The 22,467-nt window shown below is 47.1% G+C and overlaps 1 protein-coding gene, 1 long non-coding RNA gene and 1 pseudogene across 2 annotated transcripts; 2 read left to right on the top strand and 1 right to left on the bottom strand.

The window, feature by feature from the left end:
• The first annotated feature begins 1,062 nt into the window (after nucleotides 1-1,062).
• On the top strand, nucleotides 1,063-1,914 carry LOC124975627 (uncharacterized). The gene is made up of 4 exons (XR_007106912.1): nucleotides 1,063-1,281; nucleotides 1,361-1,457; nucleotides 1,558-1,715; nucleotides 1,880-1,914. It is a non-coding gene; the product is annotated as an uncharacterized LOC124975627 (long non-coding RNA).
• A 7,045-nt stretch (nucleotides 1,915-8,959) lies between these two features.
• LOC124975630 (TBC1 domain family member 8-like) lies at nucleotides 8,960-17,870 on the top strand (annotated as a pseudogene).
• On the bottom strand, nucleotides 17,685-21,869 carry LOC124975626 (ral guanine nucleotide dissociation stimulator-like). Its single transcript, XM_047538242.1, has 4 exons — nucleotides 21,467-21,869; nucleotides 21,134-21,376; nucleotides 20,025-20,139; nucleotides 17,685-18,010 (listed from the first exon to the last, which is right to left on the bottom strand). The coding sequence occupies exons 2-4, from the start codon at nucleotides 21,344-21,346 to the stop codon at nucleotides 17,802-17,804; spliced, it is 537 nt and encodes a 178-aa protein (XP_047394198.1). The 5' UTR covers nucleotides 21,347-21,376; nucleotides 21,467-21,869; the 3' UTR covers nucleotides 17,685-17,801.
• Between the last annotated feature and the right edge of the window lie 598 nt (nucleotides 21,870-22,467).

Below are 22,467 nucleotides of genomic sequence, written 5' to 3'. Positions count from 1 at the left end.
TGCCACTGATCCCCAGCCCAAGTCCCCATATATACAGTTTTGAATTTGGATCTTTTCCTGGGGATGTGCCCTAATCCTCTGTGATGTGGGGCAGGCCCCAGTCAGCCTGCGATCATGAGGGCTGTCCAGTGACAGAGTGCCCTGCTGCCAAGGCGGGAGGAACAAGTGGATACATCCCATGCATTTCCAAGTCACAGAGTGTTTGTTCCCCTTAGGATGGGTTTGTGAGGCACTTGGAAACTGGCGGGATCTGAGGAGCAGAGGGTAGGAATGTCCCAGCGTTAACTTTCTGAATTGTGGGGTGCTCTGTTGTGTTGGCACATGTCCCTGCTGGTGTGAAACATGCTGCACACTCTGGGGTGATGGGGTGGCAGGTCAGTGACATACTCCTTAATGATTCAACTTCCTTTAATATTGGGGTCTTAAACCAAAATAAACTCCTCAGGTCACTCAGGGCCCTCTCGGGGCCTAGTAGTGAAGGAGCATGGGCAAAGGAAGGTGTAGGGCTTCAGCTCCTCCAGGGAGGAGGGATTGGGTTTGTTCACCTGCCATTGATTAAGGATGCCATTCATCACAGCAGAATGCCAATCCTTCACCTGCTACGTGTGCCTTCTGTCCTGTGGGGTCTTGGATGTGTTGTCATATTTCTCAGGGTACCTTTCTGGAGTAGAAAGGGATTATTCTTCCATGTGAGATGTGGATATGATGAGGATCCTAACGGGCGACACTTACCTGGTGCTTGAAGGGCCTGGCAATAGTCTAGGTACTTTGAATGATGACTTAATTTCCATAATTACCCTTGGAGGCATATCGTGGTTGCTTTATCTTCCAAAGAGACCAGGGCACAGAGAAATCAGGTAACTTTCCCAAGGCCACACAGCTTGAAAGTGGTAGAGCTGGGGTTCCAATCGGGCAGTCTAACTCCAACAGCAGATGCTGGGGAAATGGGTGTGAGGAAGCTAGAGCTCTGGGCCCCATGGATCTCTGATTCTGCAGGGTTTTGGAGCTATGCCTGGGCTCTCACCAGTGACCATGCTGCTTCCGCATGTGGGAGTGGCAGCTGCACACTGCGGGTCTGCATGTCCCTGAGCTCACAGGTGTGTTTGCTTCTCTTTTGCCTTATACGTGGCCTGGTGGGTGCTCTGGAGGCAGTGCTGGATTCCAACACTGAGGGCGCTCCCTTTCAAGTTCTGCTTCAAGTTCCCGGCTCACAGGTGTACTCTCCCATAGCATGTGGAGAGTTCCTGGATGGATGCAATGTTCACTGGGCCATAGCCACTGGTGAGTCTTGTTCCCGTTGGAATGTTCCAGACCCTGAGTTGTGAACATGCGGAGCATCTGCTTGTTGTTGTGCTTGCAGGTAATGCCCGGGGAGCCTCACCTGATTTCAGAAGCTCTGGCTCTCCTTCACATGTCTGTCTCTTTCTTAGTGATCAGAAGCACACTGATCTATGAGCGTGAGTGAGCCTGGCTTCTTAGGGGTGTGTTTCAGGGCACTCACGTGTTTTGGGGTATAAAGTGGCCCTTTCCTTTACCGTCTTGGTGTCTGATTAACAGGGTTTTCCCAGGTGTGTGCGTGTGTGGTAATAGCCGGGGGCAAAGTGCAAGGGCTGTGTCCGACTTGGGCAGTCTCCACCCCATGTTGCACGTCTGTGCCAAGAGACTGCATCACTGGGCTGCCGGGTGCTGAGGAAGTTTTCCTTGGGTCGACACAGGTCAGGTTTGCCTGGCTTGTTTTCTACCATTGTCCTGCCCTCAGAAGGTCCTGAGTAGTGAATTGTTCTTTTCAGGGTTCTCTTGTGGGGAGTGAGGATGGGAGGCATGGGTATGTTCTGGTGTGAGGATTGTGCTGTTGACTGAGATATTTGTACTTGTGCAGGCATTACTTGGGCGTCTTGCATGTCGTTGACTCGCCCTCATACTTGGTTGTGTGCTGAGCATTGAGAAAGGATCCCTGCCCAGGAATGTGGGTGTCCAATAAAGTACAAACAAAAAGGGTAGGAAAGACCCTGGGTGGAACCAGCTCAGAGTAGGAATGGGAAGAGCGGCCTGTGAGGATGATCCCTGTCTTTTCCAGGGTCCTGTGTGACAGGACAGAGAAGTAGAGGGGGGCCTTTAAGAGCACATTTTTCTTTTAAACTAGGTGGAAGAGAGTTAAACTACTTCATGGGTTAACTGTTATTTGGCAAAAGATCTGTGGATAACAGATAGGAAGGGAGACAAGTTGTTATTACTATTTTAATTTCACATGGACCAAAGTCTCTCCAGGCTTCCTAAAGGTGCCTCGCTTTAGGCAGAGAGAGAAGTTGTGAGCATTGACTGAGTGGCTTGGGGTTGTAGACAGAGGAGCATGCCCAGTCCTTCAGGCTAGAGCTCAGACATCCGTTGTGCTGACTCCCTGCTGGAGCTCAGGTCACTTCTTTTTTCCTGCCTCCCTCAAGGAAGTAAAAGTTCCAGTGTCTCTCTGGCTGCTTTCCCTCCTGTGCCCAGGACAGCATTGGGCATGTAGTCAGTGCCCAGTAAAGCATGGTGGGTAGATAGTGGGGAAGCATGCAAAAAAGGTGACCGAGGCCCCTGTTGAAGATTTGTAAGGCAAAGGAAAGTGACGTATCCAGATGGCCCCCTGACTTTGCGTGGTCAGACTTCACAATTTTTGGACTTATCGGTCAGGTGGAAGCATAGCCGTAGAAACCTTGCACTTTTCACTTCAGCATAGTATGCAATAAATTACGTGAGCTCTTCAACACTTTATAATACATAGGCTTTGTATTGGATGGTTTTGCCCAACTGCAGGGTAATGGGTGTGCTCTGAACGTGTTGATAGGAGCTTAGGCTAAGCTGTGATACTTAATGGATTAGGTATTAAATACAGGTTTTTTTGATAGCAATCTCAATATTGCTGTAAATGGTATGAAGTGTCCATTTGTAAACCTGTGAAATTTCTGGCTGTTGCTTGTCGGTCAACCAGTGCCTGTTGCAGTGACAACATCCTGTGAGGACCTTCCCAGGAGGTTCTTCCCCTTTGAACGTGACTTTGGTACTTCTCCACGGGCCTCTCTTCTCCCAGGAGACACTAAGTGAGACTCTTGAGAATCGTCTGCCACTTGGTCTGTGTTCCATGCTGGAACAGCTGTACCATTGCAAATGCTTCTGACACTTGAGTGGTAGGTGCTCTGCACATGATCAAGGTGTGCAGGGTGGTCACAGGACAGTTCCAAGGTTTTCCTGCTTGGTGAGCTGGCCTAAGTGGTCATGGGACTGAAGTTTGTAAGTCCCAGTGCAGTGGCAGGAGAGACCATGGCACCAGTGGAGAGTGCCAGCTTTCAGTGACAAACTATGGCTTGGGTGTGAGAACCCTGGCACGGGATGTTTGCAGAACATTAACACAGTGACTTAATGTTAGCAAAACGATGACTCTTGTTTTTCACTCTCTCTCTATTCTGATCCAGGTACCACATTAGAGGAAATCAACCAACACTGGAAGTGGCTGGGACAGAATCTCCTCCATACTCTGTGTTTGATTATAAAGATGACATGGCCAGCTTTGTCAAGGGAAAGGTGAAGGTAGGCCCTTTGATCTCCACCTTTCTCCCATCTCGGGTGACTCTTCATGACATTGTGAACTCGGCCACGTACCCACAGTCTTCACCAGTCCGATTACACTTTTTGGATTAATGTGCAAAGGCAAATTAGTTCAATTTGTCACCTGTCAGTCTTTGCAGCACATAAAGATACACCTGAAATTTAGGAAAAAAAGAGGGTGGTGCTTCATCCTCAGGCCTAATTCCTGTTATCTTTTACAGATATAATCATCCTTTTTTTTTTCTCGTGGGATACCATAATGTTAAGATTTCTGTTTTTGCAGAGCAACATATTATTGTCTTCCTCAAATTAGTTATTCCTGACTCATTTTCTCTTTAGCTGTAACATTTGTCACCACATTGGACCTAGTGCTCTGGTCCCAATAGTGGATGTTCATTCTGCAGATGTTAATTAAATGGAGTTACAGCCAGTTAAGGTGTGAGAAGGCAGGAGAGGAATCTTGGGAGGTATTTGTCCATACCTGCTGCCAGTTACATTGTTACATAACTGGTGTCATTGCAAGGACATGATGGTGATTGGTGCTTTAAGATCCTGTTGGGGAGGGACATGTTTCCTTGTTCTACAGTGAACTCTCCTTACATACTTGAACACATAAGCCTGCAGTACAGTTTTCTTCCCTTGGGATAAAACCTCCTCAAAGCCATCCATCTTTCCTCCCGCTTCCTGTTCCTCCTTCCTCCCCCTCAGTTCATTTCCTCTATTCAAAGGATCCCCAGTGTGGAAAGAAATTGTCAAAATAGTGCTGTATACATACATGAATATACGACAGTGAATTCCATCTTTGATGCATACCTATAAAGCACTAATTAAAGTCCAAATATGTAATAGAGAGCCCACTAAAGTAGGCAGCCCAGGGGAGGGAAATGGAGCTCATTCTATTCCATGCCTGTATGATGATGTCAGAGTGAACCCCACTACTGTGTATAAGTAGAATGCACTAATAGAACTGTTGTGAATATCCCAGACCATGGATTTTGTTTTTTTGAAAACAAACCTGAAGACTTCCAGCTTTTCGTAAGGGGTGTCAAAGTGAATTTTTGGTTTTAGAGCAAGCAAGAGAAGCAGTCTTTTCCATTTGGGGACTAGGGGATGTGAGCAGGATGAGTGAAGAGCAGGGGTGACCTGGCTGCTTGGCAGCCAGGGCATGACCTCTTACCTGTGGGGTCAGAGCTGACCTGGGCTATGGTAAAAGACACAGCTCTCGGGACACCCCTCATCCTTGCCGATGAACTGTGCCTCGGTGTCCTGTATCAGATGGGACTGAGCATCAGCAACACTTGACCTGCCTCTCTTGGCCTAACGTGAACTGTAGTGGTTCTTTTCTTGAGGTATTTCCCTTGCTTGGGAGGAAGGAAATTGATTTCTGCTATGCTGCTTCCTGAAACCCTTCTGTAGGAGAAGGAAAAGTGTCCTCTCCCTAGGTTCTGTAGTTGAGGCCCTGGAAATGACATCGCTATGCAGCAGATGAGCAAGAGAGAAAGAGTTGATATGAATGCACTCAGAGTGTATACACGTGGCAGAAACTCAGCCATGTAACTGGTAGGGTGGTTAGAATCGACCTTGCACAGCACCTTAAGGGAAAGCAACCAGTTGACTGAGGACTGAAGTGACAGGAAAAGGGGTCCATCTTCTGGGGTGGTGCAGGGTCGGGGAGGTAAACATGGGGGAAACTAATGGCAGGGTAGGGCCCTCTCCATGAGGCTGTGTGAGCCCCTCATGCTGCTGAGATCAAGAGGTCAAAGGTGTCTTCCCAGGACAGAGGGGGACACACCTGTGCAGATGGAGAGTCCCTCCTGACTCGAGGCAGATGGGGCAGGGCAGAGAGTCTTTCTGGTACCCCGTCTTTTTTGTCTCTCAGTTATCTTTGGCTCAGTTATCCTTATGCTGAAGTGGCATGTTTGGGGGTGACAGTTTTGATCCGTGACACTTCAAAGCTAGTATGCCCTAAAAAAAGAAAGGAAGGAAGAAAGGAAAGCTGAGGAGGCAGTGCTGGGGAGCGAGAGCACATCGTGGCCTTTGTTCTCGCCACTCCTCGGGCCAGATCCACAGGGTGTGAGAGTTGGATCTTTCCTGGGCCCTTGGCTGCTCCATAAAACTTGAAAAATCCCTCTGCTTCAGCTCTTCCTGGGACCAGACATGCAGCCATGACAGTTGGGAGGCCCTATGGCCACCATCATGTCTGCTTGGAGCCTCTGAATCCTGTTCTCGGCCATGCCAGTCGGCTCTAGAGCCTGATAAATAATGAAGAAAACAGTACACTTCACCAGCACTGAGGTTTATTTTATAGTAATTATGATTAGATTATTTTAATGTGAGTGCCCAGGTTTCATTTCTAACAGGACTTATACAGTGAGGATTTGGTAACACCCCTGAGAAAACAGCCTCATCTTAGGAAACATAGGCTCTCATAAGACAGTCATATAAAACACAAATGAAAATGTTAAGAAAAAGAAAAGGACAGGTAACGACAGACTGTCACCCTTGAGAAATGAACCACAGCTTTTATTCTAGTCTCTTCTGTCACCACCACAGATCACAAAGGTCCCTTCTTGGTGGTGGTTGACAAAAGAGTTGCAGTGTCAGATTGTGCCCTCTGCTGTTTCCCACACTCCCCAGGGATTTAGGAGTACTTCTGCCCTCTAGAAGCTTGGCCAGGGTCCTCCCTTCCACCTTGAACAAGTATAGAGTGGACAGTGGTGGTGCATGGCATTAGTCTTCTCCAGATCCTGCAGTTGGCTTTATACTGACCTTTTTGAACCTAATGAAGATATTCGTTCATGTTTTAAAGAGACTCTTAGGTCCTAGTTGCGTAGTTCTTCGGGGCTGATGTGAGTTCCCACACCAGAGCCAGTCACTGGGTTTTGTATCTCTTGTGTTGGTTCGCTTTTCATCGCTGTCACAAATACCTGAGTGACTGACTTAGGGAAGGTTGGTTTGGCTCCCAGTTCTGGAGGCTCCAGTCCGTGACTGATCGGGCCCCTTGCTTGTGAGCCTGTGATGGGACAGCACATCAAGGCAGCAGCTTATGGCAGAAGAAAAGTGTTCAATTCATGGCGAGCCAGGGAGCAGAGAGGAAGGGGCTGGGGTCCCGCTGTCCTCTTCAAGGGCATGTCCCCAGTCATCCAAGGACCTCCCGCCAGACCCCTCCTTGTGCAGTTCCATCACCTCCCAATACACTAGCTGGGAATCAGGCCTTTAACACATGGACCTTGGGGAGGCATTGAAGATCCAAACTGTAGCATGAGTGTAGGGAGGATTTGGGAAATAATTGTGAATTAAAATTCTCAAAACCTTAGAAGTCAGCTGATTCAGCCACAGCTTCATGGTCAGTAAGTGACTGAGAGACTTTTCTTTGTGTTTTGCAACCTTGTGATGGTTAATTGATCTCTGCCTTTTTTTTCCCCCTCTGGCTGTGGCTGTTTCAGGGTTGTGGACAGGAGTGGTTGTCGTGGAAACAACAGCGATTCCTTAAGTGCCTGGGTGCATCTGTCCTTCCTGCTTCCTGTCCCTTGTGCTGTCTTCCTTCCCTTTGCCCAGCTCCCTGGATGAAGGCCCTGTCTCTTGTGAGTCAGGGTCTGATTGCTTAAGAGATTAAGAGAGCAGCAGCAGGCTTGCTGAGCAGAAAGGGGAGCCCAGGAAGTTCTGAGAAGCGGTGGTGACGTTGGAGGCCAGGTTCGTCCTCCTCGAGGCAGAGAAGGTGGTCACCTACTGCTCTTGCTGCTGCTGTAAGGGCTGGGTGCCCCGCCAATGCTGTCTGTACATCAGCATCAACCACCTCTGCTTCTACCCCTTCTCCTGGTCAATGAAGTCATGTGAGGCCAGTGCCAGCATCTGCAATATTTGGTCCTTCAAGATAAAGTTGGCCCTGGGGTTGATTGGCATGGCTCCCTAGAGAAGCCATTAAAGGTTAAATCCCACAGCAAAAGATTTAAGTGGGTGGTTGAGAAGACAGCAGGTGATACTGGATTAGTTTCCAAATGATTTGTGCAGATAATTAAGTTGAAGTATACATGCTACAACGAAGGAGCTTGATTTTTTTTTTTTGCTTGTTTTCTGGAGACAATTCATTTTTCTGCTACCTTCAGGAGCATATCTGTGTAACTTATTTAAATAGCTACTCAAAGCCTTTTACTACCATAGATTATGTTGAAGATACAGTATCATATCTGATGGGTGAATATTTCTATAGGAGTAGCATGTACTTCTGCTTCTTAATGCAGAAGGACATCTTTTAAAACACCCGTCCTTGAACATCATGACTGTTGTATATGCAGAACACTTTACCTGGGTCCACTTCAAATCCAGAAAGAATTTATGACATCGCACCAGCAGTGGGCACTGTCCTCAGTACTGGCATTCCATAGGAAAAGGCAACGCCACAGGTGTCAGTTGTGTGTTCAAGGTTTCAAAAGCCATTGCCATTGAAAGCACTTTCAGAAGCCATTTCAAGAGCCCGTGCTGGGTGGCATGGGAGATGCACACGTATGTGTGGTTTTCTTCATTTATTCTCCAAGTGCAGCCAGTGGGAGGCCTCCTTCTGAATATCTGCTGTGGCCAGCCTCCTGCACATGCTGTTTTCTCTTTCAGTCTCACCAGACTCCCTTCTGATGCCTCAGTATCCTGCCCTGTGTGCCCAGTCCTCTCCTGACCATGCTTGGAATGAGCCCCAGCCTAACCTTGGCCATCCTTCTTTCTGAAATGCTTTCCCAAATGAACACTTTTCCAAATGCTTTTCCTTCTCTCCTTAGCCTCTTTAGAAACTCCTGTTTGTCCTTCAATACCCAGTTCAGATTGGTCACGTCCACCATGCCTTCCTTGTCCCCTTATAATGTACACCATGTCTGTTTCTGGGCTGGGTTCTGCCAAGTTGGTGTTGCTTATTTGCTTGTAGTGTAGTTTTTCCTATTTGTGCTGCTTAAGTGCAGGGCATTCCACAGAGCAGTCACTTAATGAACTCAAGTAGGCAGTGTAGATGAAACTAGTGTGGGCAGAAGAGCTGGCATAGCTGGAAAAGAGTAGTCCCAGGCCTGACATAGTAATGAGGCTGTTTACAATTCTAAAGTCATCGAAAATGCTATGGCTAAATAAGTGGAAGGAAATGTTACAATATGACATTCATTCTCTGAGGTGAAAAGGAAATGATTTCATTTGGAACACTAAGGATTGTCACTAAACCTAATTGTGTTAGGATGATGATACTTGGAAAAAATTAATTATTGCTAATATTCGATCATGTTTTTCTACTTGTTATCTGTATGAGGAATCGGCTAACAGATATGATTTTATCTTCTCCGGTTTTCTTCTGCATTAGCCTACTGCCTATCATTGTATCCACACTAATTCTCAGATGCGTATAATGGCGCATGCCTGTAATTCCAGCGTCCCAGGAGACTGAGACAGAAGGATAGCAAGTTGAAAGGTAGCCTCAGCAAAGGCGAGGCACTGAGCAACTCAGTGAGACCTGTCTCTAAATAAAATACAAAATTAGGCTGGGGATGAGGCTCAGTAGCCAAGTGCCCCTGACTTTAATCCCTGGTACACACCCCCCAAAAAAATCTGGGACTAGCATGTTTGTTTAAAAATGTATCACCTGCACTATTTTACATTATCTTTATTAGTAGCAGTATTACTGAGGATTGAAGCCAGAGCACTTAACTGTTGAGCCCTGCCCCCCATCCCAACCTTGCTTTTTGAGACAAGGACTAGCTAAGTTACCTCCCTAGCAAGGAGGGATCCTCCAGCCTCCTGGGTCACTGGCACTAAAGGTGGGTGCCACAGCACCTGGCTGTCTTTCTGGCAGTGCTGGGAATCAAACCCAGGGCTTCACACATGCTAGGCAAGTGCTCTGCTACTGAGCTATGTCCCAGCACCTGCTTTCTTTTTCTAAAGTGAAAGTCTTGCTTTGTTGCCCAGGCTGAACCTAAAACCCTGGGATCAAGACACCCACCTGCCTCAGGCTTGCAGGTAGCTCGGAGGTGCACATACACTGTGCCTGACTGTACTGTATTACCTTAGCATTTCATAGAATCTGCTTGTAGTGTCTTCAAAGCATAATAAGAGTCATGTGACACAGACTCGATGCTCAGCCCACTTCTGTGAACGAGAAATGAATAACCCTCTTGCACACTCCTTTTTCTTCTACCTTAATGTGTGAGTGCTGTTTTTGAAAGTAGATTTTGTGTGATTCAGAAACTTTTGCATGAGTGTTGAAATATTCTTGAAGATGTATGCTATTGGATTGCAAAATGTTGGTCCTTGAAAGTATGCAGTAGCCAGCAACCTGGGAGATGACACTTCAATCTTTAAGAAAACCCTTGGCCCATGAGTTGGGTTTCACCAGCAGCTGTCAGGCAGTTGTGTACTCTTCCCCTGCACAGGCTTTGAGACTTTTGCATTTTAGCTTAAAAGAGACAAATAGAACGTTGGATTGTTATTTGCTGATGCTTGAAGTTTGGCTCCCACTTTATGGGGGATCTGATTTTGCATCTTTTCTCTTTCAGTTCAACTTGTAATACCTTGGGTTGATATCCAGAAATTGGAAAGGACAGCCAACGTCTTTGTGGCGGACACCATTCGGATCACCACACAGAATAAGGAGCGTGACTCCTCCATGTTTCTGATCCTGGATGCGGTCTTGAAGATCATGGAGCAGCTGGTAGATGTGATGCTGCGGAGGCTGCTGGATAATGAGGTCTGGAGCCAGATGTGCAGGAGCCAAGCCAGATCACCAAGAGGTAGAGCTTCAGTCCCATGGTGTCCCTCAGCTGCTTGACCTTTTCGTGTGCTTTGCTTAGCACCTTTTGGTTGTGAGGTCTTCGCTGTGTCCCTGGGCATTGGTTCGAGGGCCTGTGTGCATAGCAAACCCCATGAATGCTCAAGTTTCTTTCATAAAATGGCATGGTATTTGTATAGAAACCTTTTTTTGGTTTTCTGGTGGTGCTGGGGTTGAACCCAGGTCCTTATGCATGCGAGACCAGGGCTCTACCACCGAGCTACACCAAGTCCTCATCTTTTCATCTTAAATCACATGGTAAAAAATGTTTTCAGGGCAGCTGAACTGATTTCGATACCTTTGTCATCAATAGAGTAAGTCAGTATTTTGTATAATTTGGTCCATGGTGACACCAGTCATGGAGACTGTCAGGCTAGTTGCTTGCAGTGTCACTAAGGAATTCAGCTTTATCATCTGAAGTTCAAACCCAGTGTTTGAGTTGGAATTTGATTTCAGCTTTGCAGATCATAACTGGGTAACTAACCACAGCTCTGATGTCAAGGTGAACCGTTATGAAAGATCCTATGAGAGACCACAGAGTACTGTCCTGGATTCAATTTTTGACATACTTACAGAATCAGGACTGATCAAATACTACTAGTCATTAAACAGGGTTTTTTTTTTTCTTTACTTTGAAATTTATATAACACAGACCTCCCCATTTTCAGGCATGCAGTTCAGTGGCATTAAGTATGTTCACACTGATACATGACCATCCTCACTGCCCATTCCAGAACTCTTCTGACTTGATTAAACTAAAAGTCTACCTACTAGACACTATCACCCTGTTCAACCTTGCCTCACAACCGCCATTCTGCTGTCTCTGTGGAATCAGCTGGATCCCTCACGTAAGTAGACAACACTCAATGTTTTGCTTTGGGCTTATTTCGCTTAATATAATGTCCTCAAGGTTCATCTCTGTCACAGCATGTGTCAGAATGTCCTTTCTTTTCAGGGCTGAATCATAATCCATCATATGTACATACCCCACTGTGTTTATCCACTCGTCTGTCCATGCACGCTTATTTTGCTTTCACCTTCTGGCTATTGTGAACAATGCTGTCGTGAACTGGGCACACTAATTTCTCTGACACCTGCTTCCGATTCTATTGAGTATTTTTACCCAGAAATGGAATAGCCAAATCATATAATCCTATGTTTAATCTTAAAAACAGCTTTAATCTTTTACTTCAAAATTGTTTATCTGTTTTAACATTCCTGTATTTTTTTTTTCGATTGACATTTCTTTAAAATATCCAAGGAGATGAGTAAACCATAGCTATAATGCCTTTGCTCATGAGGCAGTTTAGTACCTCAGCATCTGAAACTCTTGTTTTGTAACCGAATTTTGGAGCAGTTTTTATTTAGATTTTTTAATTAGGGATGCTCAACTGCTAAAGTTTACATAGATCTTGTAAAATCTGAAAAACTCTGAAAATTGAAACTCTTCTGGTCCCAAGCATTTTGAATAAGGCCGACTCAACCTGTAGTGAATTCATTCAAAACCATGAGGTCTAGTGTTCAGTGCTAATACAAGGAAGTCATTTTGAAAACAGCAGATCTCTTCCTCCTTAAGACATGCTCTTTCTTCTCACTGTCTGGTGGGGGTGCATCTTTCTCAGTGGTGGTCCTTGAACAGCAGCATTTTTGGGGTTTTCATGTATTCAGAATGACTTCCCGTCCCTTCCAGCTGTGTGCATGTAGTTCAAACTGGTCACATGTTGCCACAAAAGGCACACAAAAAAATGCTCTTTATAGGTTTCCTTTTTTCTTTGTTCCCAAATTCAACTCCATGTGGTGTTGGGTCACCTCTGATGTGTGATAGTTCTTTTGGAAGATGGACGGCGCTTATCTCTTCCTTACGAAAGAGACTCTTGGGGCTCTGATCATTGTTTTTGTTTCCTGGTCCCTAAATCCTTTTATCTAGCAGGCTGAAGAATTTCATGTGGGATTGGCACCTGTAGTCACTTGCTCTGCAGCAGCACCCCGGAACTTCCTGCTCCTTCTCTCACTGGCTCAGAGCTCCTGAGCCAACCTCTCTGGCCTCTGGTTTCCACCATTCTACTCTCAGCATGTTGACAGCAAAATTTTTAGAGTTAAATGTAAGTGTGTTGGGCATTGTTGACTCTCAGGGACCTTGTGATCCCCTTGAGGGACCTCACCTTCCATTCTTGCACTATGTGAACTTCTTTTTCTTTGTTCTTTGTAGATATACTTGACTGTCATGTGTACTTTGACATGTCCTACATCCATGGAGTACAGCTTCCCTTCTTGTGGTTGTACAAGATGTGGAGCTACACCAGGCATATATTCCTATACGAATGTAGGAAATTATGTGTGATTCAGTGTGTGTACTTGGCACAGTGCACTTGCCTTTCCCTGGCTCCCTGGTACTCCTCTGGAGAAAAGTCAGGCTCCTTTTCGGTTATTCACATCTGAACAGTTAAGACTTTCAATGGGTAGTTGAGGTTTTACAATATTCACAGGACCACACAATCATCACTACAGCCACGGAACCTTTTATTACCCTCCCAAGAAGCCTCACATTAATGAGCAGCCACTCCTTATTTCTGCCTGTCAGCCTCCTGTGCGGACATTTCATGTAAATGAAACTGGCACCTTGTGGTCTTTGTGTCTGGCTTCTTTCACTCAGCCTGAGGTTTCCAGCTCTGTCCATGCACACTTTCTGTTGATGGCTGAGTACTATCTACCCTGCTTGAGGGCATGTGCCACATTTGCTGTGTCCATTGATCAACTGGTGGACATGGGGTAGTTTCCACCTTCGACTATGAATCTGCTGCTGTGTTTGTGTGCCAGTTAGTGGACGACAGTGCTCAAGTCTGTTTGTTGCATTCACCTGGGAGGGAATGTCTGGGTAAACACTAGGTCCACTTTCAACGTTTGAGGGCTTCTGGCTGTTTGCCAAGGTGAGAGTGTCAGTTGGCCTTCCACGAGCAGCGTGCAAGGGCTCCACCTTCCCCATGTCTCACCGATGCTCACCCCGCTTATCATCTAACTTCTCCACACATGGCCTTTGCTGCCATTTTTGGAGTACTGAGTTATTCAAACCAGGATCTAATACTTATTTGAGTTCATGAGTTTATGAATTTCTTGCTGGTGGGGACAGCGGGCTCTGCTCCTTGCACTTGGTTGGAAGGGCAACTGAATGTCTGGATGGAACATGGGGCTCACAGGCTCTGGAGGAGCATGACTTTTTTTTATTTCAGTCACTAAACTATCACGTTGTGCCAGCAAGTTCAAAAGTGTTTTCTTTTCAATCTCATGTCTGTTGATCTTTCCGTATCTTGAACTCCCCCCACCTCTCACCAGGGACCTTGAAACCCAAGCACAGAAGGAGCTGTTTTGAATCTTTTTCAGGCTACCGAGAAACAGAAGCTGCACACTGTGATGGACTGCTCCTCTGGACGCCCTTCAGTCGGTTCCACACCGCAGGACGCATGTTTTCCTCTGACAGCTCCACCTGCTTTGCCAGCATAGAAGATGGCTGCTACAATGTTGTCCTTCTGCTCAGAGAGGTACACCCTGCCTCTCCCCTCTGCTTGACCTGCCATGCACACTTTGATGCACCATTTCATCTTTTAACCCATGTGGTTGAGTCCATTTTCTGCTACTACAACAAAATCCATGATGCCAGGTTTACTTATTAACCAAAAAAAGGAAGAAAAGGCTTAATTAACTCCCAGTCCTGAGGCTCAAGAACATGGTGTTGGGTGAGCACCAGTGAGGGTGTTGTGGTGGACAGTGCCCCCATGGCAGGAGCATGAGTAGATGGAAACATCATGTCTGAAGACAGGAAGCCAGAGAATGGGGAAGGACCATTCTTTGTAACAATCCTTGTTGTGGGAATGAACCAGGTCCCATAATCCCTACTGAGGGCTATTCTTCCAGTGACCCATCCTTCCCCTACTAGACCTCACCTCTTAAGGTTCCACCACCCTTTAATGCTGCCCCATTGGGGATCAAGCTTTCAACACAAGAACTTTCGGGGGACACACTCCAACTATATCCCATCCAGAGCACCTTGGGCCATCTGATGGCCAGGCTCCAGGAGGGAAGTGTGGGCTGAATTACAGCATTACCCCTTCAGCCTTCCTTTTTTCTCTTGTTGCTATGGCAACCAAAGGTTGCCTAGAAGTGATGGTAAGAAAAACATACCCTAGCCCCACACTGTTGATAAAGCTGTCATTCAAAAGTACATGCCTCGCAATCCAAGCTTTTCCTACAGCTCTTTAGGAAGGGATCCTCCCCTTTTGTTGCCTAAAAAAATACAAAAAAAAAAGACAAACTGTAAAAAGCTTCACCTTTAGAAAATAGGGGTCAAATTGGCATTTATTCTCCCGTGGAACTTGTGAAAGATTTAAAAATGCCTCCTTATGTTAGGATCAGGTCCCTCCTATAACTCTGTGATTCTCTCATTGGAAACGGGAGTGTGGGCAACCTGAGTTTGCTTCTGAATGCAAGCAGCTTGGTCCTTGATCTCAGGCATCTCTGCTGAGGGGGTACCACAGCTGTTATACATCAAGACCTCTGGGGTCTCGTTTCTCGTAGCATAGGTCCTGAGCCTGATTGCTTAGAAACTCAGTGTTTTTCCTCATATGATTTCCCAGATCTATCCCCTCCTTCTCCAATAGATGTCTTCATTTTGCAAGCATTATTATCAGTGGAGCAAGAAATCGACATGATGACCTACATACCTAAAAATTGATTTTTGAATTATGCATAGCATGAAATTTACCTTGTAACCAATTTGTAAGTGGAATCCTACAGCATTGTCATTTTGTGACTTGTTTCTTCCACTACACAATGTTCTTAATGTTCATCCACCTCTTATCTGTTAGAATTCCCTTCCTTTGGAAGTCTGAGTAATATTCCATGGTAGCCTAAACCACAGTTCCCTTACCCATTCATCTGTGCATGGAAGCTTGGGTTACTTCTGCCTTTTGGTGATTGTTATTGATGCTCCCTTGCACACTTTTCAACCTTTATATCAGGTCCTTGTTGCCATTATTCCATATTAGATTAACTTGTGAGCATTTCGTGGAGGCCTGCCTTCCTTCTTTTTTGCAGTACTTACTGTGATTCAAATCTTTTTATTAGTGCCTTGCAATTATACATAACAGTGGGATTCATTGTTCATATTGGGACATGTACAGAGCGTAATTAGTCAGTTCCATTCTCCAGCACCTCCCCTTCATGTGCCGTCTTTTGCATCAGGTAGTGAGCATGGAGAAGATGGAGGACACCAGTCTGCTGCCCAGCCCCATCCTCATCAGCATCAGGAGCAAGATGGCCTTCCAGTTCATCGAGCTCAAGGATAGAGAGACCTTGGAAGAGACCCTGCTTGAGAGACTGAAGCAGGTCCACGCCAACCATCCTGTGCACTATGACACATCAACCAATGACAAGGACATGGTAGGAGGCTGCAGTATGGTGGCTTTCTGTGACGTGACAGTCCCCCTCTCACCACCTCTGTGTCAGTGGGCTCCAGAGGGCATGTGTAGGAAGGGACCCCCTTGGGTGTGAACACACAATGTGCTAGAGATGATTTGGCCTCCAGTAGTTGGGGGTGTGAGTCCTGTGTCACCTCTGATGGGCTGGGTGTTTCCAGTGGGCATTGAACGCGATAGAGGGGCTGGTCGGGAATCACACCACTGCTTGTAGGGGTTGATCTGGTGTCCCCCAGGTTCGGGGGGCTGATGGTGTGCTCCCTGGGTGGGTGTGGAGCAGACACGCCTCTCCACATCCAGAGGGATTGTCAGGCACCCCCACCTTCCTCACAGGCTGGGTGCTGCCACACTCCAAGGTTGCAGGGGTTGATGCCCTTTGGAACAGACAAAACCTGCTGAGAGAGATCCTCCCTCATTCTTAGGGTTGGATGACTGCAGAAAAGGACCTGGGTCTGCCAGAGCCTCACCTTCTAGAACTTTCATTGACATATACTTTTAAAAACACATTTTAAACTAATATTTAATAATGGTGCATATTTTCCTCTTACTTTTTTTTGTTTTCTTTTGAGGGCTGGACACACATCACCTGTTTTGTACTTGACAAGCAGGTGCAGTGACCACAAGTTTGGGGATCTTGAAATGGTGTCTTGTCACAGCAGCAAGGAGCGTGAAGACAAGAGCCCACCTCTGCACCCCGGACACCTGACCGTGGTCCTCCAGCCTTTGGGCAGCCAGAACCCTGACTCCCACCTGGTTGTTGAAGCTACTCCTTCCCTGGTGTGCCATGGACACTGGAAGCTGGGCAATGACCATGGAGGGTGTGGCACCTGAGCACCAGCTCCTCCACCTGGGTGGAGAGGTGGCCATGGATCTTGGGCAGCAAGGGCTCTATTGAGGACTCAGCAGAAGGGGAGCCGGCCTTTCCCCTGTCCGTTAGTGGCTCTCGTGTCATTCCTGCTGTGTGACTTGGGCAGCGGGCGGTGCCGGCCCTGTGGGTTTTCAGGTGTCAACCAAGTGTTCCTCCCACTGGCCGGTGGCATCTGTGAGCATCTCAGTGTCAGTTTCCCGCGTGTGTGTCCTGGGACAAAGGGCTGCCTGTCCTCTAATTTTAAGAACTAAAAATATTTTTGCTACATTCATACTTTTTCTTTATATGGAAAATTTGAGGCGAATAGACTCCAATTTCGTAAGTAGACTCTGTGGCAGTGAAGAGACTAGTTTTGACCTTGTCACTCCCTTGGGGACCAGGTGTGGCTGCAGACCTTATTACCCCACACTCTTTCTAAGTTACTGCAGCTCCTGCAGCATCAGTTGTTACTTTTAGTGATCCAGACTGAACCTTTCTTTTCAGATGTGATGCATGCACACACACACACACATGGGAGGTATGGGTATATATATATATGTGTGTGTGTATTCATTATGTGTGTGTGTGTATATATATGTATATATACATATTCACATTCATATATATACATACATATACATATATATATAATTATTTCCTTAATCTATAATTTCCTAAGTATTGAGCATATATGTATCCTCCCATTGCTGAAGAATGCAGGTTATTAAAAGCATTTCACCATAACCAACTCAAACTCTCTCTGAGCGTGTGTGCTTGTATGTCTGTTGAGTGTGTGCGTGTGTGTGCCTTCATGCATGTGAGTATCATAATATCCAATATTTCATTTCTCCCATTGGAAATTGAGTCAGAAAATGCAATCTGCCATACTCCCAATACCAAAATGTCATTTTGATCAAATGAAACATTCTTTCATCTAGGGTTGAATGTTTCCGCTAGGAATTACTGGTAAAATGAATAGATTCAAATCATGAAAGTGGATCAGAATACAGAAACATATTTTAAATAACAAAACTTAAGGTCCAATTATGTATGGAATTGATGAGTAAACATTTTAGAAGTCAATCTCATTGATCATCCATGATGCAATGCTTTAGCACTGCCCAGAGAGACAGGAGCAGATTCTTGTCCACAGGTTCCAGCGGTGATGTCGCACCTGAGTTGCCTCATAAGAGGGAGGTTGGGGAGGGATCCAGTCATCCTTTTCATCCTGAGGACAGGTCCTCTTTCTCAGGATGAAGTCTCTCCTGACATGTGGCTTCATCGCATAAAAGACGTTGGCATTCTTTGGAATCTTCATTTCTGGGGAGAGAGGGGTACAGGTTGGATAGGTGGCACTTGAGACGTGCAGAGCAGGACACCCCAACATCTGACAGCCTCTGCCAGCAAAGGCCTGAGCCACAGACCTGAGAGCTGTCCAGATCAGCTCCAATACCACCAGACACATCCTCAACCATCTTCCCGGAGGAAAAACTAGGTCTAGGACTTCACCAGGACTAATGCCTGTTGACTCCAAAGGCTTTGGGCTCCAGAAGATCACAGTTCATCTTGATTTTGCCAAAGCATACCCCTAGGGATTACATCTGAAATCTTACACAGATGACTCATGTGCTCAATGTTTCACCCCCAGTTCAGCAAGGTTTCCTGGTGGGTTTTGGGTGAAGCATTCCATGTTGAGTGCTCTGATGTGATCATGGAATACTCAGTCAAGATGAAGAGAACACTAAGCAGTGGGAGAAAGTGGAAGAAGGTTGGGCATGGATGGAGGAAGACCTGAAGAGGGAGAGGCCCTCAGCACACATATATTTTTGCTGGGGGCTCCTCTTTTTTTTTTTTTTTTTTTTTTTTTTTTGCAGTGCTGGAGATTGAACACAGGGCCTTGTGCTTGGGAGGCAAGCACTCTACCAACTGAGCTATATCCCCAGCCCTGGGGGCTCCTCTTTATCCTCATTCTCCTAGTATTAGTCCTCGTCTTCTTCCCATCTTTCTCTCTTTCACTCTCTCAGTCTCCTTATATCCCATGAAATCACCTGGTTGGCAAGTGCTCCATAGGTTGCAGGTGCCACACCCTCTGCCATAATGCACAGTCTCAGTTCAGAACCAAATGGAATGCTATGAAACCCAGAGCCAAAGCAGGAGTCCCCTGCTAATTTATTTTCCCCAAGTATTTGACAGGGAGGAAAGTATGACCAACTGAGACACCTTGTGTTAGCCATGTTCTGCCATTGTTGCTAGTCAGCTCCATGTGGACCAGGCATCCTACAAGGGAGGCCACATCCCAAATGCTGCCCTACTGAGATCAATCATTCCAAAGACCAGGAAAGGAACGGCTTCACTCCCACATTTTCCTATGGTCCAGGGATGCAACAACCCCCAGTGGGTTTCAGACGGCCAGTGAGTCCCTGGTCTGAACACCTGTCTCCTGCTGCCCTCCTCTAAAAAGGGCCTGTTCTCTATTTGGGTTTGGATGGATGTACCTGTGCTATGAATTTCCGAGCCCACCAAGGTTTAGCCTTCTACTTCCGTGAACTCTACTCACTTAACAGTATTCGTGGATTCGGATATGAGAGAATGTTTCATAGGCTGGTTTTGGATGCGGTTTTCAGTGTGGACAGAAAGGGGATCATAGCTGCTTTAGGGTTTTGGCTCACAGAAAAGAAAACAGCAATGGCATTAATTACAGGTCAGCTTTGTGGCATACGTGCCTAAGAAGCCCTCATCTGATTTTAGTGAGGGAAAATAACCTGGCTCTACTGATTCCATCTAGGCAAGTGGACTCAGGCACAGAAGACTTGGTCATTTGTGCAGTGTCAGACTGTTGAGGCTGTCTCCCAGTCTGTTTTTTTTTCACATTTAGTCCTGTTCCTGCTTGCTAGAATACTGACAATGCTGTGCACAGAGAGTGGATTTCTGGTCATGGAGAAGGCTTTCAATAGTACTGCTTCAGTCCACAAATGCACCAACTGCATCCTTAGCCCCTGTGTTTTCATCTTCCTCTGCAAACACTCCTCTCAGTGAGCCCTGGGGCCACATGACCCCTGCAAGAATGCTTTCTTCCTCGCTCCTCAGTGATATCAGCATTGAATGCCTGTTGCTGTCCAGGGTTGGACACCTGGTGGGGAGGTACACTAGCCCCTGGGGCTGATCAGAGAACCTAGAGACCTTCCCAGCAGTGCCAGTGTGGTTTTCTTTGTGCACCAGGCCCATCAGTACCTGTTTGAGTTTGTTCTTGGTCAGATTCTACTCTTTTGGGCTACGAGTTGACCTGAGTGCACTTCTTCAATATGGCTCCCCACCATCTGATTGTCCCACTTACTGTGCTGTTGGGAGATGATTTGTCCCAGTTCATAGTCTTGTGGCTTCTCCTGCAACAGCAAGTGATGTTCCAGGGCCCTGCGAATGACCGTAGGAGCCCTGTCGTTGCATGTCACCTGCATCAACGTAGGAGATAGGCCTTGAGGAAATGGGCCATGGTGTGGCTACCCAAGAACAGTGTCAGGGACATTCAGGGGGAAGTTCAGCTCTAAATACAGGGGCACCATCATTACTCACTACTCCACTACCTAAGGGTAGCCTCCTGGTAATTGCCTGGGGTCTTCCTCAGGGCTATGACACCAATCCTCCTACAAAGGTCTGCCTGGCTCTGCCATTGCCCTTTGTGGAGCCACATTTCACTCAGGGTCAAAGGACGCCACAGCCTGGGTAGAGAAACACTTTCATGCCACCATGATGGAAGGAATGGACCAGTGACCTCCTCTCTCCCAGGGCTGTTGCAGAATGCAGGGTGAATTTTGGGGTGGCCCAGGCAGAAACCCAAGAGACTTTGGTTGTGATTGCCAGGGCACAAAACACACTCAGAGGGAAGACCAATGATAGCCGTGAGAGCTCCTGGCCTCCAGAGGCTCAGTACTGCCTGGGATGGAGGAGGACACCTCACTCAGCCAGGGTGGCATGGGAATGGGCCCCTGTACAGCACCTCCCTGGAGGTGGAGTGTGCTCCATCCACATGAATATCGCTTCTACAGCGAGACCCTCGGCACCCTGTTCAAGGGGTAGGAAGAATCTCGTGTTGCTCTCCTCCTCCATGTGCACCAGCATTCTCCATCCCACACAGTGCAGCCTGCATCCTGCATCCTGCATTCTGTCCTTTTCTCATCTCCCACCATGACCTGCCCCCGCACTTCTGGTCTGCACACTGCCATGTAACACACAGACTCCCTCACAAATGGGGGTGGAAATAGTCACGCTCTCCCTCAACCCAGGTCAAGCCCTTAACAGTGACCTCTCTCTTCTTTATTCCCATCTCTCTTTCCTGACCATTGAAAAACTCCCAATTCAAGAGGGCAAGAGTGGCCCATGGTATGGGATTTGTGTTTGCTCCCTGCCCTGGGATAGCACAGGGGACACCTCTTCCGCCAGGCTTACCAGGATAGTCTTGCCATCCTTTGCACTCTGGTGCTCCAGTCTGACATTTATGAGGCAGCTGTCTTTCACCTGTTTCTTGGACCGGGGCCATGAGCATCTGCCCGTTATGTATCCGATGGCCCTGGATTTCTTCATGTGTTTTGTGGCCGTCGGCTTGGGCCTAGCCTTTTGAGAAGAGATGTGACTGGAGGCTGGGCTGATGGTACACTCCATGGCTGAGGCCTCAGAAGTTGATTCTGACAACTGTGGGGGATGGAATATCAGCAAAGACCAGAAACTGACGAACACCCCCACCTGTGCTCATGCAGGAGGAAGCCCTGCCAGCCCGCTTACCAGGATGCGCTGTGAGTCCCTCCTGGTCTGCTCCTCCAGGTGGACCTGTACGAAGCTGCTGTCTTCTGCCTGCTCGTTGTAATGAGGCAGTAGGGAACTGCTGTTGGTGACACTATTGGTACTGGAGTCCTTGCTTTCAGTGGCCTGGGGTAGTGGTCTGGCTGCCACTGAAGAGCTGCTGCTCACAGCTCGTGGAATCCTGTGAGTCACCGAAGAAGTGGACTCCAAGAACTGTGGGGGATGGAAACATCAGCAGAGCCCAGAAACTCAGCCACCCCCACCTGTCAGGGTGCTCTACAGGCATTCTAGAACATATGTCCAGGAGCTGAGGCTTTTTGTCACCCTGGTGGATGTGAAGGAGCACCAGGGGTAAAGAGCGAGTAAGGTAGGTGTTTACCTCCTTTGTCTTCCTGTTGGCCCACTTCCTGGTGACTCTTTTCCTGAGGACAAAATCAAAGTCCACGCGGGGATTGATGGCATAGAACACATTGCCATCAGCAGGGATCCTCAGCACTGGATAGGGTGGGGCAGAGGTTGGAAGGTGAGTGACACTCAAGGAGTACACAACAGAACATGGCCCAAGACTGACAGCCTCTGGCAGGTCAGGCTTGAGCTCTAGACCTGAGGGCCTTCCAATCTAGATAATGTTGCACCGAAAGCATCCTCAGGGACTTTCCCTGAGGAAAGAGTATGCACGGGATCTAAGCCAATCTACCAGCTTCCAACAGAAAGCACCCTAGACACCAGGAACTCTCTGTTCAGGTAGAACCTAACACGGAGACCATGCTGGAATTTGCATCATGATTTGCCATCTGTCGCTCCTGTGTTGGAGCTGCAGTGATCACATACGGGGTTCAGAAAATCATGTGATGGTAGATGCTTTGACCTTGCAGTGGAATAATCCAGTCATACGTGAAGACACTAATGGGAGGTGGTATAAATTGGAGGTGTGTAGGGCGTGGACGGAGGATGTCTACAGGAAGCTTGTGCCTTCAGGAACC

The sequence above is a fragment of the Sciurus carolinensis genome, unplaced genomic scaffold (genome assembly GCF_902686445.1).
Source record: "Sciurus carolinensis unplaced genomic scaffold, mSciCar1.2, whole genome shotgun sequence".
In the NCBI taxonomy this organism is placed as follows: Eukaryota; Metazoa; Chordata; class Mammalia; order Rodentia; family Sciuridae; genus Sciurus; species Sciurus carolinensis.
Note: the sequence above shows the minus strand (reverse complement) of the source record. Positions and strands in the feature narration are given on the sequence as shown.